The sequence below is a fragment of the Berghia stephanieae genome, chromosome 11, assembly GCF_034508935.2.
Source record: "Berghia stephanieae isolate SIO BIC M18660-M18661 chromosome 11, UCSD_Bste_1.3, whole genome shotgun sequence".
NCBI lineage: Eukaryota > Metazoa > Mollusca > Gastropoda > Nudibranchia > Aeolidiidae > Berghia > Berghia stephanieae.
In genome coordinates, this window is record NC_088370.1 from 25,510,197 (window position 1) to 25,524,261 (window position 14,065).

The window sequence follows — 14,065 nt, forward strand, 5'->3', positions numbered from 1 at the left end:
TTTTCGTAGTGAACTTGCTATGGCAATTAAGGTAATGATTAGAGATCTTGAGGCGGTGGCGGTGGTGGGAATCATGGATGTAGAGAGAAAGAGAAGAAGAAGAAGACCACGAAAGAGAGGATCTGATAGAGAAGGAGCTAGAGACAACCCGACAGAGGAAACAAAGAAAATGTGAAATAAGGAAGAAGAATGTGCCGCTATGTGGTCTTGTGGTATGACACTCGCTTTCGGATCGGATTGGAAAATCCTGGGTTCGAGCCTCACTCGGCGCATAGTTGAGTCCACTCTTACCGTACTCAGGTTTAAAATAAGTACCAGGCCGTTAACTGCGTTGTTCTGTCTGAAAAAATGTAATATCACCTAACAGACATCATGTAGGATGTTAAGTGTTGCTGTTGGCCTGTGACACCCTGTAAAGCGCTTTGAGACTTCGAGCGGATATTGCGCTATATAAAAACTCTCGTTAGTATTTGTGACAATGATAGCAGTGATGTTATTCTTGTTTCGATGATGAAATGATGGTAGTGGTGATGTCACTGATCAAGAAGCTAGAGTGATAAAGTTGATGGCAATGGTGACGCTATAGTGTGCGCGTATGGTATTGATATTTAAAATGATTGTTTCCTAGAGTGGTGGTGGCTGAGATGATAGTTATGATTTTGCTAGTGATGGCAATAATTGATATGACCATGGTAATGGTAGGTATAATGCTGTGGTGGTGATATTGATTGTGGTGCTGATGATACTTATGATATTGTGCAAATGATGGTGGTAGCGATTCTGATGGTAATGATAATGTTGTAAAAGTGCTTGTGGTAGTGATGGTGATGGTTTTAAAATTGACGTGGATCGACGTGCAATTATTTTTAGGTCTGATAACCATTTCCTTATGGGCTCATTCTTGTAATAGAAATCTTTTTAAAAATGACGCAAAATACATTATACAACAATGTTAAACCAGGCCCATAAGTGGATTCGGATGTCAGACCTGCGTGTTTGTTAACCTACAATGCAGCACAAATCCCTTTCGAAACGGTATTCTTTTTTCCACTATAACACAATAAGTCGAATGCTTGGCAGGTCTGTATCACTGCGTACATAGACACGTTAGTTGTAATAATATCTCTTGAAATACCACCTTGAGTGGCGATAAGCCAAATTACACATCTGGAATACAGCATTTGCATACAAAGCTGTTTGAGTACAGAATTATTGAGAAAAATCGTGGATTTATTTTTCTTGTAACCATTGTTTTAAATATATCAATCTTATTATGTATATATTTCCGTCTTTCTATTTTTTAATTTTAAACTAAAGTTAGGAATTTGGTTTTGGCCAGTAATCGTAACTTTATCAGACCATACCCAGATCAAAACAACAACCCCAACCCCCTGACAACATTACCCCTTGTTCTGAGTTTAAGAACATAGGCAAGTTATTGTTCTTAAGCCGAACTGGGCTTTTATGTTCTGTATCATTCTATTTCACCCAGTTTCAACCCGTTGACATTTTAAATCCCAGCCCGTTGACATTCTAACTTCTCGTCAGGGCAAAAGTGGATACCAAATACTTAATAGTATTAGCTACCGAATGAAGTACTGAAAATATTGAGGACTTGGTATTAGTGTCCTTTATTAATCTTTAATATATTGACATCGTCTATGGAGATAAGTTTAAATGCAGAGGTTGTGCTTTCGGCTTTGGAATTAATTTGCGTGTTGTAAAGCCGCCAAATTCCATCCCGTCTATACAATTACCTCGTTTACTGCCAATTTGAAAACGCATTGAATTCGCCATGAATTAAATCTATCATTATGTCATACAGCTAGTCTACTCAAGACTGTACAACTTATAACAAAATTTTCTGAAGTTAAAGGACAGGTATCGACATCGTTCAAAAATTTTGGCTAAATTCAAATTATTCAAATCAATATTATTGATGGCACTCACTGAATTATCAAGATTATAACATTTTTTTTTATAAAACTGTTTCTTAACAGATACAGAAATTTGGTGTTGTTTTTTTTTCTTGCACTGCTTATACTATTATGACTAATATAATATTTTGACAAATTGAATACTAGTCATTTAAAACAAATAGTTACTGAGTGCTTACCCACTATTATAGATTGAAAAAAAAATGTAAAAAAGGCAAAACACACGTAGACACACAATACACACACACACACACACACACACACACACACACACACACACACACAAATCAAACAAAAGCAGGGAAAATACCAACAAGAGAAAACAAATAAAAAAGAACAATACCCCCCCCCCAAAAAAAAAAAACAAAAAAAACAAACAACAGCAAACAAAACAAAACAACAACAACCCCCCCCCCCCCCACCCTCCAAAAAAAAAAAAAAAAAAAAAAAAGAAACCAAAACAAAGAAAACCTGCCGAATCTTCCTCTGTGCCTAGCCAACCCAAACTCTCGAGCAGGTATTTGAATTGGATACTTACCAATAGGAGAACACGACAATTGTTCCTTATAAGAAATCAATCACCATTCTGGAATAAAAATCATATCCCAGAAGAAAAAAACAAACAAAAAAAACCCACGAAATTAACACACACACACACACACACACACACAACACACCAAACACCTAAAAAAACACACATAACTGATTATTTGACTCACAAACAGAGGAGGTGGGGTTTGTGAAACATTTAAGACGATACGGATATATCATGTAATTACGTGGATTCGAATCCAGCTCAGTAAAAGCAAAAACGGAATATTGCCCAGCTTTAGTGTGAAGGACGAATAGTGCAAGCAACACGATTTGTCCGTACGTACGGCAACCACGGTTGAAGCTATTCGACCTTAAGGACGAATAGGGCTACCCTTAAAAAAACAGCTTTTACTCTAAAGTCTTTGCAGCCAATAAATCCAAAAATTGATGAGTTGTCAATGTTATTGATTTATACCTTCATCATTATCATCGTGGGGGAAAATCATCCATTACCTGAAACTCGATTTGCAACATCTCATCTTTATCTTGCATTATAAATTGATGATATTCTGTCAATTCACTGGTTAAAGATAAACTAATCTTACACCAACTTAATATTTATTTTACTATTTCATACAATAGAAACATACTTGATAATGCTGTTACTGTTTGGATAAATGACATTCTAACAATCAGAATTGAAACTCAGATTCTCATATTAGATTTCATATGAAGCCAGTTATTAACTCCGAGCTAACAACCATTACACATATAAATGTAATAGGTACCATTCAGTTTTAAATAAATAGTAGGTGACATACCTTCCTCATGCACTGGGGTTGCCCCAGCAGACTACATCTGAGCATTCAAACTACCAAGGATGTTACACTTTCTCCATTCGTCATGGTTTAGGTCCAATGCAACATAATTTAGACCACATAACGGATGGCTGAAAATTAAAAAAAAAAAAAAACACCCAGCAACATACAAATCATTTAGTTAGCAAATTTAAGAATTCAAAAGCAATAATATCAATACAATATGACTGAAACATAATGTAGACATTTAAGCTAATTTATTAGTTCATCTAGAGATTGAATAACGGTACAAGAAAATAAATCACTTGTCATAAGAAGTTACAAACAAATCTGTGGTTAGGTAGGGTACACACAAGAATAAAAGATAATCGAGAAGCGAAAGTAAGGCAAGTATTGGAAGAAACATTAAATTGAATATTAGCGATTTCATGTATCCATTATTGTTTCATCATTTCATATTTGGCGATTCTAGCTGGTACTACAATCATAAAATTAACGATACTATCAATTCATTTTTCGTTACATAGGATAAGTGTCAGAATAATCTTCATACATCACATATCTAATGAAAAAAAAGTAATGAGTTAGTACTTACTTGGATGTGTCTTGATTAGAGTTGATGAAAAAGTAGGTAACTGAAACTGGCGCTCATCATATTGGACAGCAAACAGGAAACAAAATGACCAAGTCAATTATTGTAGGTGCCATCTACCAGTAAGTTGTGGATCATATTGACACGACTATGTCACTAAATAAATAGATGCATAATGTCACAACAAAAACAACAAAATGATGCAAACTTATATTGCCTATATACATTTAATGAGAAAATATGATTTTAACTGAATTTTCCATTGTACAATCATGGGGGATAAATGGCCCTCAAATAAGAAATAAATAGGACTTTCTAGTATTTTTCTCTTTGCAAGTCATGGGGGGCCAAATGGACCCCAAATCAGGAAATAGGACTTTCTATTTTAGTATGAAAATAGGGTTAAGCGAGAGTTGATTTTAACGTAGTTTCAAATGGACTGCAGTGTAATTATTTGAGAGTTGCTTTCGACAGCTGTGCCGTTACAAGTTTGTGTATTTGAGTTTAGAAGGGTTTGTTTTATGGTTACAAGGAGAGAGAGAGAGAGAGAGAGAGAGAGAGAGAGAGAGAGAGAGAGGGAGAGAGAAAGAAGGAGAGAGAGGGAGGGAAAAGGAGAGAAATAATGAGGGAGAGAGAGAGAAAGAGAGAGGGGAGAGAGAGAGAGGGGGAGAAACAGAGAGAAAAAGAGAGAGACAAGAGGGGGAGACAGAGAAAAAAAAGAAAGAGTGAGAGGGGGAAGGAGAGAGGGAGAGGAGGAGAGAGAGGGAGTGGGAAGGTGGGAGAAATAGAGAGAGAGAAGGAGAGAGAGAGAGAGGCGGAGGGAGGTAGAGAGAGGGAAGGACAGAGAGAAAGAGAGAGAGAGAGAGAGAGAGAGAGAGAGAGAGAGAGAGAGAGAGAGAGAGAGAGAGAGAGAGAGAGACAAAAAAAAAAACGTTGCATCTGATAGGGCGTTTGAATCTCCTGACATATTTTAAATTGGGCTCTCTTCTTTGTGTCCCAAGGAATTTACCCAATGGAAACCGTACGGTGCTCTTATTGGCTAACCAACCAGCGGCCTCGATGAGAAAAATATCCGCCATTGAGACGTTGGCTGGGAATCGCGTTACTATAGTAAACAAGCGCTGATCGACCGTTCATGAAATCTAAGAAAATAACTTCCTGATCGCTCGTTTAACTCAAAATTATTCAAAACGATGTCTCTAAAATGATATAACTGTGACTTCTTAAGGTTTTCTTCACGGTCAAAACCACACAACATTCTATTAATGATTACGTCCGAGGAAAAAAGGAATATTGACAGGTCGACCGAGAGTTGAACTCGTGAGACGACAAACATCAATGCGAAGTGTAGCGAGAGTCAAGCTATTGTTTGTCTTGTCCTGTTCTATATATAGAGAAAGGGATAAATAGTATAGCCTCGTGTGTGAGTGGTTGCGTGTCATAGTCATGCTTTTAAATTGTTTCTGTTGTTTATGTGTGTAGTGATGACTCTCTCACACTCAATTTCAATGCCGAAAGAGGAATTCCCGCACACAAGGAAGGGGAATTAGGGTGGTATTTGGCATACATATTGTATAGTATCTAGTTCTAAATAGATAACTGATTAGAATTATATTATGATATATAAACACAATGCCAAATACAATTCCGAAGTTTCCTTAAATTTCAAATGAAGTAAAGCTCCAAAACCTAATGGTAGTGATTATAGTACTGGTGTTAGTGAGGTGATGTGGTGGTGGTGGTGGTTGTAGTTGTAGTAGTAATAGTGATGATGATGTGGTGGTGGTGATGATTGTAGTTGTAGTAGTAGTGGTAGTGATGATGATGTGGTGGTGGTTGTAGTTGTAGTAGTAGTGGTAATAATAATGATATGGTGGTGGTGGTGGTTGTAGTAGTAGTGGTCGTGGTGATGATGTGGTGGTGGTGTTTGTAGTAGTAGTGGTAATGATGCGGCTATGTGGTCTAGTAGTATGACACTCGCTTTCGGATCGGAAGGTCCTGGGTTCGAGCCTCGCGCTCGGCGCATAGTTGAGTCCTTGGAAAAGGCTTTTTACTCACATTCTCTCACCGTACTCAGGTGTAAAATGAGTACCTGGCCCTTAACAGAGTTGTCTTTGTCCGAAAAATTGTAATATCGCCTAACAGGCGTCATGTCCCGTCCTACATGGTAAATGTTGACCAGGGACCCCTTGTAAAGCGCTTTGAGCACATTTAGTAGATATTGGACTATATAAAGCTCAATTTAAAAAAATATATATTTCAATGATGATGATATGGTGGTGGTGGTTGCAGTAGTAGTAGTGGTAGTGATGATAATGTGGTGGTGGTTGTAGTTGTAGTAGTAGTGATAGTGATGATGATGTGGTGGTGGTTGTAGTAGTAGTGGTAATGATGATGATGTGGTTGTGGTGGTTGTAGTAGTAGTTGTAATGGTGATGATATGGTGGTAGTGGTGGTTGCAGTAGTAGTGGTAGTGATGACGATGTGGTTGTGGTGGTTGTAGTAGTAGTGGTAATGGTAATGATATGGTGGTAGTGGTGGTTGTAGTAGTAGTGGTAATGGTAATGATATGGTGGTAGTGGTGGTTGTAGTAGTAGTGGTAATGGTAATGATATGGTGGTGGTTGTAGTAGTTGTGGTCGTGATGACGATGTGGTTGTGGTGGTTGTAGTAGTAGTGGTAGTGATGCTATTGTGGTGGTGGTTGTAGTAGTTGAGGTAGTGATGATGTGGTGGTGGTTGTAGTAGTAGTGGTGGTGGTGGTTGTGGTAGTAGTGGTAATGATGATGATATGGTGGTGGTGGTTGCAGTAGTAGTGGTAGTGATGACGATGTGGTTGTGGTGATTGTAGTAGTAGTGGTAGTGATGATGATGTGCTGGTGGTGGTTAGTAGTAGTGGTAGTGATAATGATGTGGGGCTGGTGGTTGTAGTAGTAGTGTTAGTGATGATATTGTGGTGGTGGTTGTAGTAGTAGATGATGTGGTGGTTGGAAAACACATTACAGGTTATTATAATACATGATTACACACATTCTCTAACTTCATTTTTTGACAGCTTCATTGTGCCATAAATATACGCAACAGTTCTGAAACATTTTATTGTGGATTTTGATATTGTTTGTTGTTTTTCTTGTGTCGTTATGTTGACATAGAGACCGAATGAATGGTAATGACTACATTCTCAGCCAACAATAAAATGGCGCTGAATGCTTTCATTGGTGGACACTTTTTAGGCTTCGTACGTATTCTCATTCGTTTAATTCTATGTTGTGTCCTTAAGTAAGACAACTCCAACTCCAGTAAATAATTTTAAACGTAATCTTTCACACAGCGCAATATTTACATACTGTGCATAAATTGCACTACAAGGGGGAGAACAAGCCGTAGCTTCAACGACACTTGGCGTATAGAGCAAATTATAAATTCTGCTTGGTGTCATGCTATTGAATTTATTCGACAACGACAACGGTGTTACTAATATGAAACTCGTGTATGGTGAGAAAGTGTTAGTTAAGACTTTTACATGGATCAACGTGACGTAGTTGATAAAACCCCGGCCATTTCTTTGCCACTTTCTCAAACTGTCCATACTCAAATTAAATAGGGTTTTAGTTTAGATACACATGACCTACTTACCGACTTTGTGGATGAGACCATGGGGAGGAAGTGAGGGATAATGGACAAAGACTTTGGCCTAGACTCTACTATGATTGTTTAGCTATGGCCTCAATACCCAATTTCTCTAGTGTGCTAGTGCTATAACAAAAGTAGAAACTATCATGCTCACGTGCGCATGTGAGTGTTTGCGTCATATTATGGTGACATACTCGTAAGGTTCAGTGAATATTTCACCCACTACACACTCGACTAATATGACAGCCGGTGTTGTTTTGTGATTGCGCAATGAGGACACTAAATGATGGAGATTGGGGAAAGGGGTGGAGGGGGTTGAGAGACTCCCTGTCTATCTTAGCCTTTGTCGTAGAGATCCATATTGATTAGTTTATCTTATCTGGACAAGCTCAGGGACGGAGTTTATCTTAACCGTTTTGAATTACCAATGATATGGAGCAGAAAAATCGGGACTAGCCTCAGAGTCAGAGTTTATTTTAAGCGAGAGTTGATTTTAACGTAGTTTTAAAGGGACTGCAGTGTAATTAATTTAGTTGCTTTCGACAGCTGTGCCGTTTCAAGTTTATGTATTTGTTTTTTGAAGGGTTTGTTTTATGGTAACAAGGAGAGAGGGATAGAGTGAGAGAGAGAGAAGGAGAGAAAGGGAGAGAGAGATAATGAGGGAGAAAAAGAGAGAGACAGAGAAAAAAGAAAGAGTGAGAGGGGTGGGAGAGAGGGGGAGAAGGAGAGAGAGAGGGGGAGAGGGAAGGTGGGAGAGAAAGAGGGGAGGGGGGGGGGGGGAGGGAAGAAGAGAGAGGGAAGGTGGGAGAGAAAGAGAGAGAGAGGAAGAGAATGACAAAAAAAAACTATATTGCATCAGATAGAGCGTTAGAATGGAAATACACTTTTCATTACTTGCGTCTCTAAGTGGTCTTGTGGTGAGACATAGCTATTGGATCGGAAGGTCCTGAGTTCGAGCCGCGCTCGGCGCATAGTTGAGTCCTTGGAAAAGACTCTTTACTCACATTCTCTCAACGCAATCATGTGTAAAATGAGTACTGGCCGTTTACAGCGTTGAATCTTTCGAAAAAAAAATGTAATATCGCCTGAAAGGAGTCTTGTCACATAATAATTGTTGCTGTTGGACACGGACACCATGTAAAGCGCTTTGAGCACGTTCATTGGATATTGCCCTGTATAAATAGCTCAGTTTTTTGTTTTGATATAAAATGATGTACCAAGTACATTATTGACACAAGGGATAGGCATCAGCATCACCGTAATCGTTACCATCATCATCATCATCATCATCATCATCATCATCATCATCATCATCATCATCACCATCATCACCATTATCATTATCATCATCATCATCATAATCATCATTATCACCATCATCATCATCATCATCATGGTCATCATCATCATCATCATCATCATCATCATCGTCATCATCACCATCAACATCGTCATCATCAACATCGTCATCATCATCATCATCATCATCATCATCATCATCATCATCACCACCACCACCATGACCCACAGTGATAAGTAATACTATATTTGATTTACTTTTTTACCTACAGTAATCTGATTTTATTGATTTTGTTGATTCACATTTGCTCATATGGTGTGTGTGTGTGTGTGTGTGTGTGTGTGTGTGGTGTGTGTTCATGAGTGTGTGGAGCATCGGATCCATCTGTAATAGACACCTAGATAACCATGCCCCTCGGACAGTTGTCATAATGTAGTCCATGGCAGTGATTGGTAAACATAGCAAACTACACAGGTTTTAGTATCGATGGTATAAGTAAAATACCCACTGTTCTACCGCTCGATCAGTTGAACCAACACAGAAAACAATGAGAAAACTTTAACGTTTATAATCTGATCGAGAAAATCGTGTGATATCAAGTCACCAATGTTGTGGTGTAGAAAAACAATAACAATGATCAGAGAGATGTCGATTTTATTCAAGCTATTATTTATAGATAGTATGCAGATGACGTCACTCAGGCCTTTGTTATTATTTTTGCCATCCGCGTTTGTGAGTTGTTCTCACTAAACTGTATTAACCCGAATATAAACGTTCATGGATACAAACAATTTTGTGTGTTGGTCCGTTATACTTCCGGATGGCAATGTTATGAGCTTCTTGGCCAAGCGCATACTATCTATAAATAGCCAACTATGTTTGTCCGAGCACCTGTGAAGATATGTCACGAATTCCATGTTTTGATTGGTCAAAAATCCACTGGTTAATTCTAACGGTCAACGAGCATTTTATCCATTAGGAAGTGGGCGCTAGCCTATGTACTCGACTATCGTCTTGTTATGTCATGTTATATAAGCAATGCAGTCATCCAACATCCTGACATATTTTAAATTGGGCTCTCTTTCAGAAAAATCCTAAAATCGCGGAATTCCGCGGAAGATTATCATCACTGAGGGATGATGGTGTGATGGTAGTTGTAGTAGTGGTGGTGGTGATGGTCGGGATGATGATGTGGTGGTAGTTGTCGTAGGGATGGTGGTGGTGGTAGGGATGATGATGGGGCTGGTTGTAGTATTAATGGTGATAGGTAGGAATGATGATGTGGTGGTAGTTGTAGCAGTGATGGTGGTGGTGATAGAGATGATGATGTGGTGGTGGTTGTAGTAGTAATGGTGATAGGGATGTTGATGTAGTGGTTGTGGTGAGTCTTTTTAAAAGGCGGAATTGTGATGGTGATGGGCGGAGATAAAACACCGTTTAGGCGGAAATCCGCCTTTAGGCGGAAGATTCTCAGCCCTGATCAGTAAAGAAAACCTCCAAATAACGACGCACTTTTTGATAAAACCTCTGAATAACGACATCATTTTGGCGATTTTCGGCAGTTTTCGTAGATATCTGATACTAAAAATATCGAGTATGAGTACTCAAAGTTTATTAAAACGATTCCTGCTTGAACTGATGAGAACGCAGCTTTTGAAACCAATGAGAACGCAGCTTTTTTTTTTGACGAATCTTAGCTGATGTGCATTAACAAAAACCAAGGTAAAAATGTAAGTGTAAGCAAGTAAACACAAAATCTTGGAAAATGTGATATTATGTGGTGATAGTAATAGTAGTAGTAGTAGTAGTAGTAGTAGTAGTAGTAGTAGTAGTAGTAGTAGTAGTAGTAGTAGTAGTAGTTCTGTTTTTGTGGGAGGAGGAGGAAGAATTTTATCTAACTTGCAGCGTCCGAATTACCTGTTTTTGTTTGTTTTAAAGGGTTTTATAGCGCTTGTGACACATCTATGTCATATCAGCACCAATAAAAAGGAAGAAATAGTAAAAAACATTCTAGATTTACAATTGAAATAACATAAGAAAAAGTAAGACAAAGGGGAATGGTTTAAATAGGGAATAGATGTAGATTCCAGGAGCACACTATCAGTGTACTCAGTTCAGATCACCTAAAAGTCTCATCCAGACACACGCACAATTACCCTCCAAGAGGAATACACTACAATGTTTTATTTGTTTTGTCAATGTAATTAAAAACTGGTCCCGCGGGCCTTACCACGCCCACTTTGTCCGCCATCTTGGAAACCTCTAAATAACGACACCTCCGGATAACGACATAAAAACTCGGTCCCGTGGCATGTCGTTATCGGGAGGTTCCACTGTATAATCTGTGTGATTTGTGTTCATGTTTGAAAATCACAGCAACGGCAGCAGGCAGTGCAGAGACTCTGACTCTACTATCTCAGCTTTCAATTATCTAGGAAATCAGAAGGCAACTTAATATAAATAGAGCCCAACTTCGTTCAAGAATTAAAAATGTCGCTATGACTACTCTATTTCATTACTCTGACAATGACGTTTGTAGTTGTACTTCAACTTTTAGGCAGTTTGAGTCTAAACTCTAACTCTAAAAACAGTCGCCCAAAGTTGCAATCAATGATCACGCCCAGGCAATACAAGAAACAATTTTTAAAAAGCAACAACATGCATCTAGATAGATAGGACAACAAGTTGAAACAAAAATACTCACCTAATTCATAAGTTTTACTTCATCAGATTGAATGTTGAATGCACAAACCACAGTCCGCCCAAGTTGTATCTTCGGTCCGCCCAAAAAAAAAAAAAAAAATAAACAAAACGAACGGAAGCGGAAGTAGGTCAAATTCCAGTAGAAAACTATCTCCAGTGTCAAGAGATTGCCATAGCTCTGCCTGATTCAAACCCAGATTTTCTTTGCACCCAAGGGGCGCTACTCAACTTGTAGTCAAACGTTTTTAACAACTTAACTTATTTTTATCTGTCAACCAAAGACAAATCGTTTTCAGACGAAAAAAAAACCTACATGGTTTTTGACAACTTAGCAATGTTGTCAGAAACCACCCATGGTTGTCAGATCACGTCAAAAAATCATATGGATGTTGTTAAAAACCATGCAATATAAGAGTATATATATATATATATATATATATATATATATATATATATATATATATATATATAAATATATAATAGAGAGAGAGAGAGAGAGAGAGAGAGAGAGAGAGAGAGATGGGCGAACAACTAATAAACACGAGAGAGAGAGAGAGTTGGCTCGAGCGGTAGTCTGTGCGCAGAACTAAGCCCAGCAGAGAAAGTGGGTCATGCGCGGTGGCTCTGCCTATCTCTTTTGGTCGCCTCGATATATATATATATATATATATATATATATATATATATATATATATATATATATATGAGAGATAGAGAGAGAGAGAGAGAGATAGAGAGAGAGAGAGAGAGATGTCGATTTCATTCATGTAATCGTTTATATATAGATAGTTCGAAGATGACGTCACTCGTGTCTTTGTTATTGTTTTTTGCCATCCGCGTTTATGAGTAATGCTCACTGAACTGTATTGACCCGACTATAAAAGTTCATGGATACACACAGTTTTGTTTGTTGGTCCGTTATACTTCCGGATGGCAATGTTATGAGCTTCCTAGCCAAGAGCATACTATCTATACAACCAACTATGTTTGCCAGACCACTTGTCTAAGGTAAAGGTGTGTCACAAATTCCATGTGTTCATTGGTCAAAAATCTACTCCGTGCGGTCTTGAGGGTGTATCACAAATCCAGCATTTGGATTGGTCAGAAAACTATCGGATAATTTCAGGAGGAGGTCTGCTCTACTCACTTTTCCGGCCGAGCATGTCTACTCACCACAAATTTTCTTTTTTTTTTTAGTTTGACAGTAAAGCATATAAATACTTTGGTCTTCATAGAGCCCAGTATCGAATAAATACCAATTAGTGTTGCTTTTTTCTGTACGTCACTGCAGGGATTTGGAGCTCTTTTGAAAAAGAAGACTGCAAATGTCAAGGTCAAAGACGAAACCATAAAATTTCAAATCCCTCCCCCTTCTCCATCTCCCTCGCCATCACCACAACTACCACCTCTCCCACTCTTTGCCTTCGAAAACAGCCTTCTAAATCCAGAGGGGAGAGAGGATACGAATTCAGTTAAAGACAGAAATAACTACAACAATAACAACACCACCAAAAACAACAACAACAGCAGCAACAACAACTACGACAACAACAACAACAACAACAGCAACAACAACTACGACAACAATAACAACACCAATAAAAACGACGTCAGTAGCAAACTCAGTAACAATGTCAAGAGCAAAACAAACGCAAGAATAACAAATGTCAACAACAACAACAACAATAACAACAACAACAAAGCATATCCAATACCAGACTCTTTGGTCCTCCCCGTTAGATCAGAGAACGATCTTGCTGTCCAATTCCCACCTCTGCCATCTCCATCTCCATCGCCATCGCCATCGCCTTCACCACTTCTACAACCACCTTTGATTTTTGAGGTTCCCCAATTTGAAGTCCAACCCATACACGAAAATGCCAATGCTGAAGGCAGTGGCTATAGCAATAATGTTAACAATACCATAAACACACCGACACGCTCCAAGTATAAAGGAATTCGGACAGATCAAAAATCCCTGCTGAGAAATTTGGATTCCTCTTCAAAAGAAAATCTGAAAATAAGCAACCGGAAGTTGCCGAGATTTGAAAATGAAAATACAGATGGGTCAACGGAATCTCAAAGGATTGAAAGGTATTTATTTTTCTAATAATAAAATTGAAAAGATTGTTCACCTATTTTACGGACGGCATTATGTTTGACACATATTGATTAGTCATTGCCTGACCTTACGTTTCTATTGGGGACACACGTAGATATTTGGAAGGTCTTTAATGAGATTTAACGTCTTTCTTCCCGGTACTTAGGAGTCGAAAATCTTATTCAAATAGTTGACAAGCTTTTGTTTCTGCATGTTACACCCCACAGAAGTATGGAGATTCAATACACTATTATCATTGTTATTATCATTATTATTATTATTATTATTATTATTATTATTATTTATTATTATTATTATTATTATTATTATTATTATTATTATCATCATATTATTATTATTATTATATTATTATTATTATTATTTATTATTATTATTATTATTATATTATTATTAATTATTATTATTATTATTATTATTATATTATTATT

The 14,065-nt window shown here is 37.9% G+C and overlaps 2 protein-coding genes across 3 annotated transcripts in view; one reads left to right on the forward strand and one right to left on the reverse strand.

Moving 5' to 3' along the window:
- LOC144957397 (uncharacterized) overlaps positions 1-11,629 on the reverse strand; it is a 26,208-nt gene extending 14,579 nt beyond the window's left edge. The window contains exon 1 of the mRNA XM_078888664.1: positions 11,517-11,629. The gene's annotated coding sequence lies outside the window, so the exon portion shown is untranslated. The remainder of the gene's footprint in view (positions 1-11,516) is intronic.
- LOC144956493 (uncharacterized) overlaps positions 1-14,065 on the forward strand; it is a 58,557-nt gene that overhangs the window by 43,119 nt on the left and 1,373 nt on the right. For both annotated transcript variants that reach the window (XM_078887033.1, XM_078887034.1), the window contains exon 4: positions 12,807-13,609. In XM_078887033.1, coding sequence (XP_078743159.1) covers positions 12,807-13,609 — 803 coding nt within the window. The remainder of the gene's footprint in view (positions 1-12,806; positions 13,610-14,065) is intronic.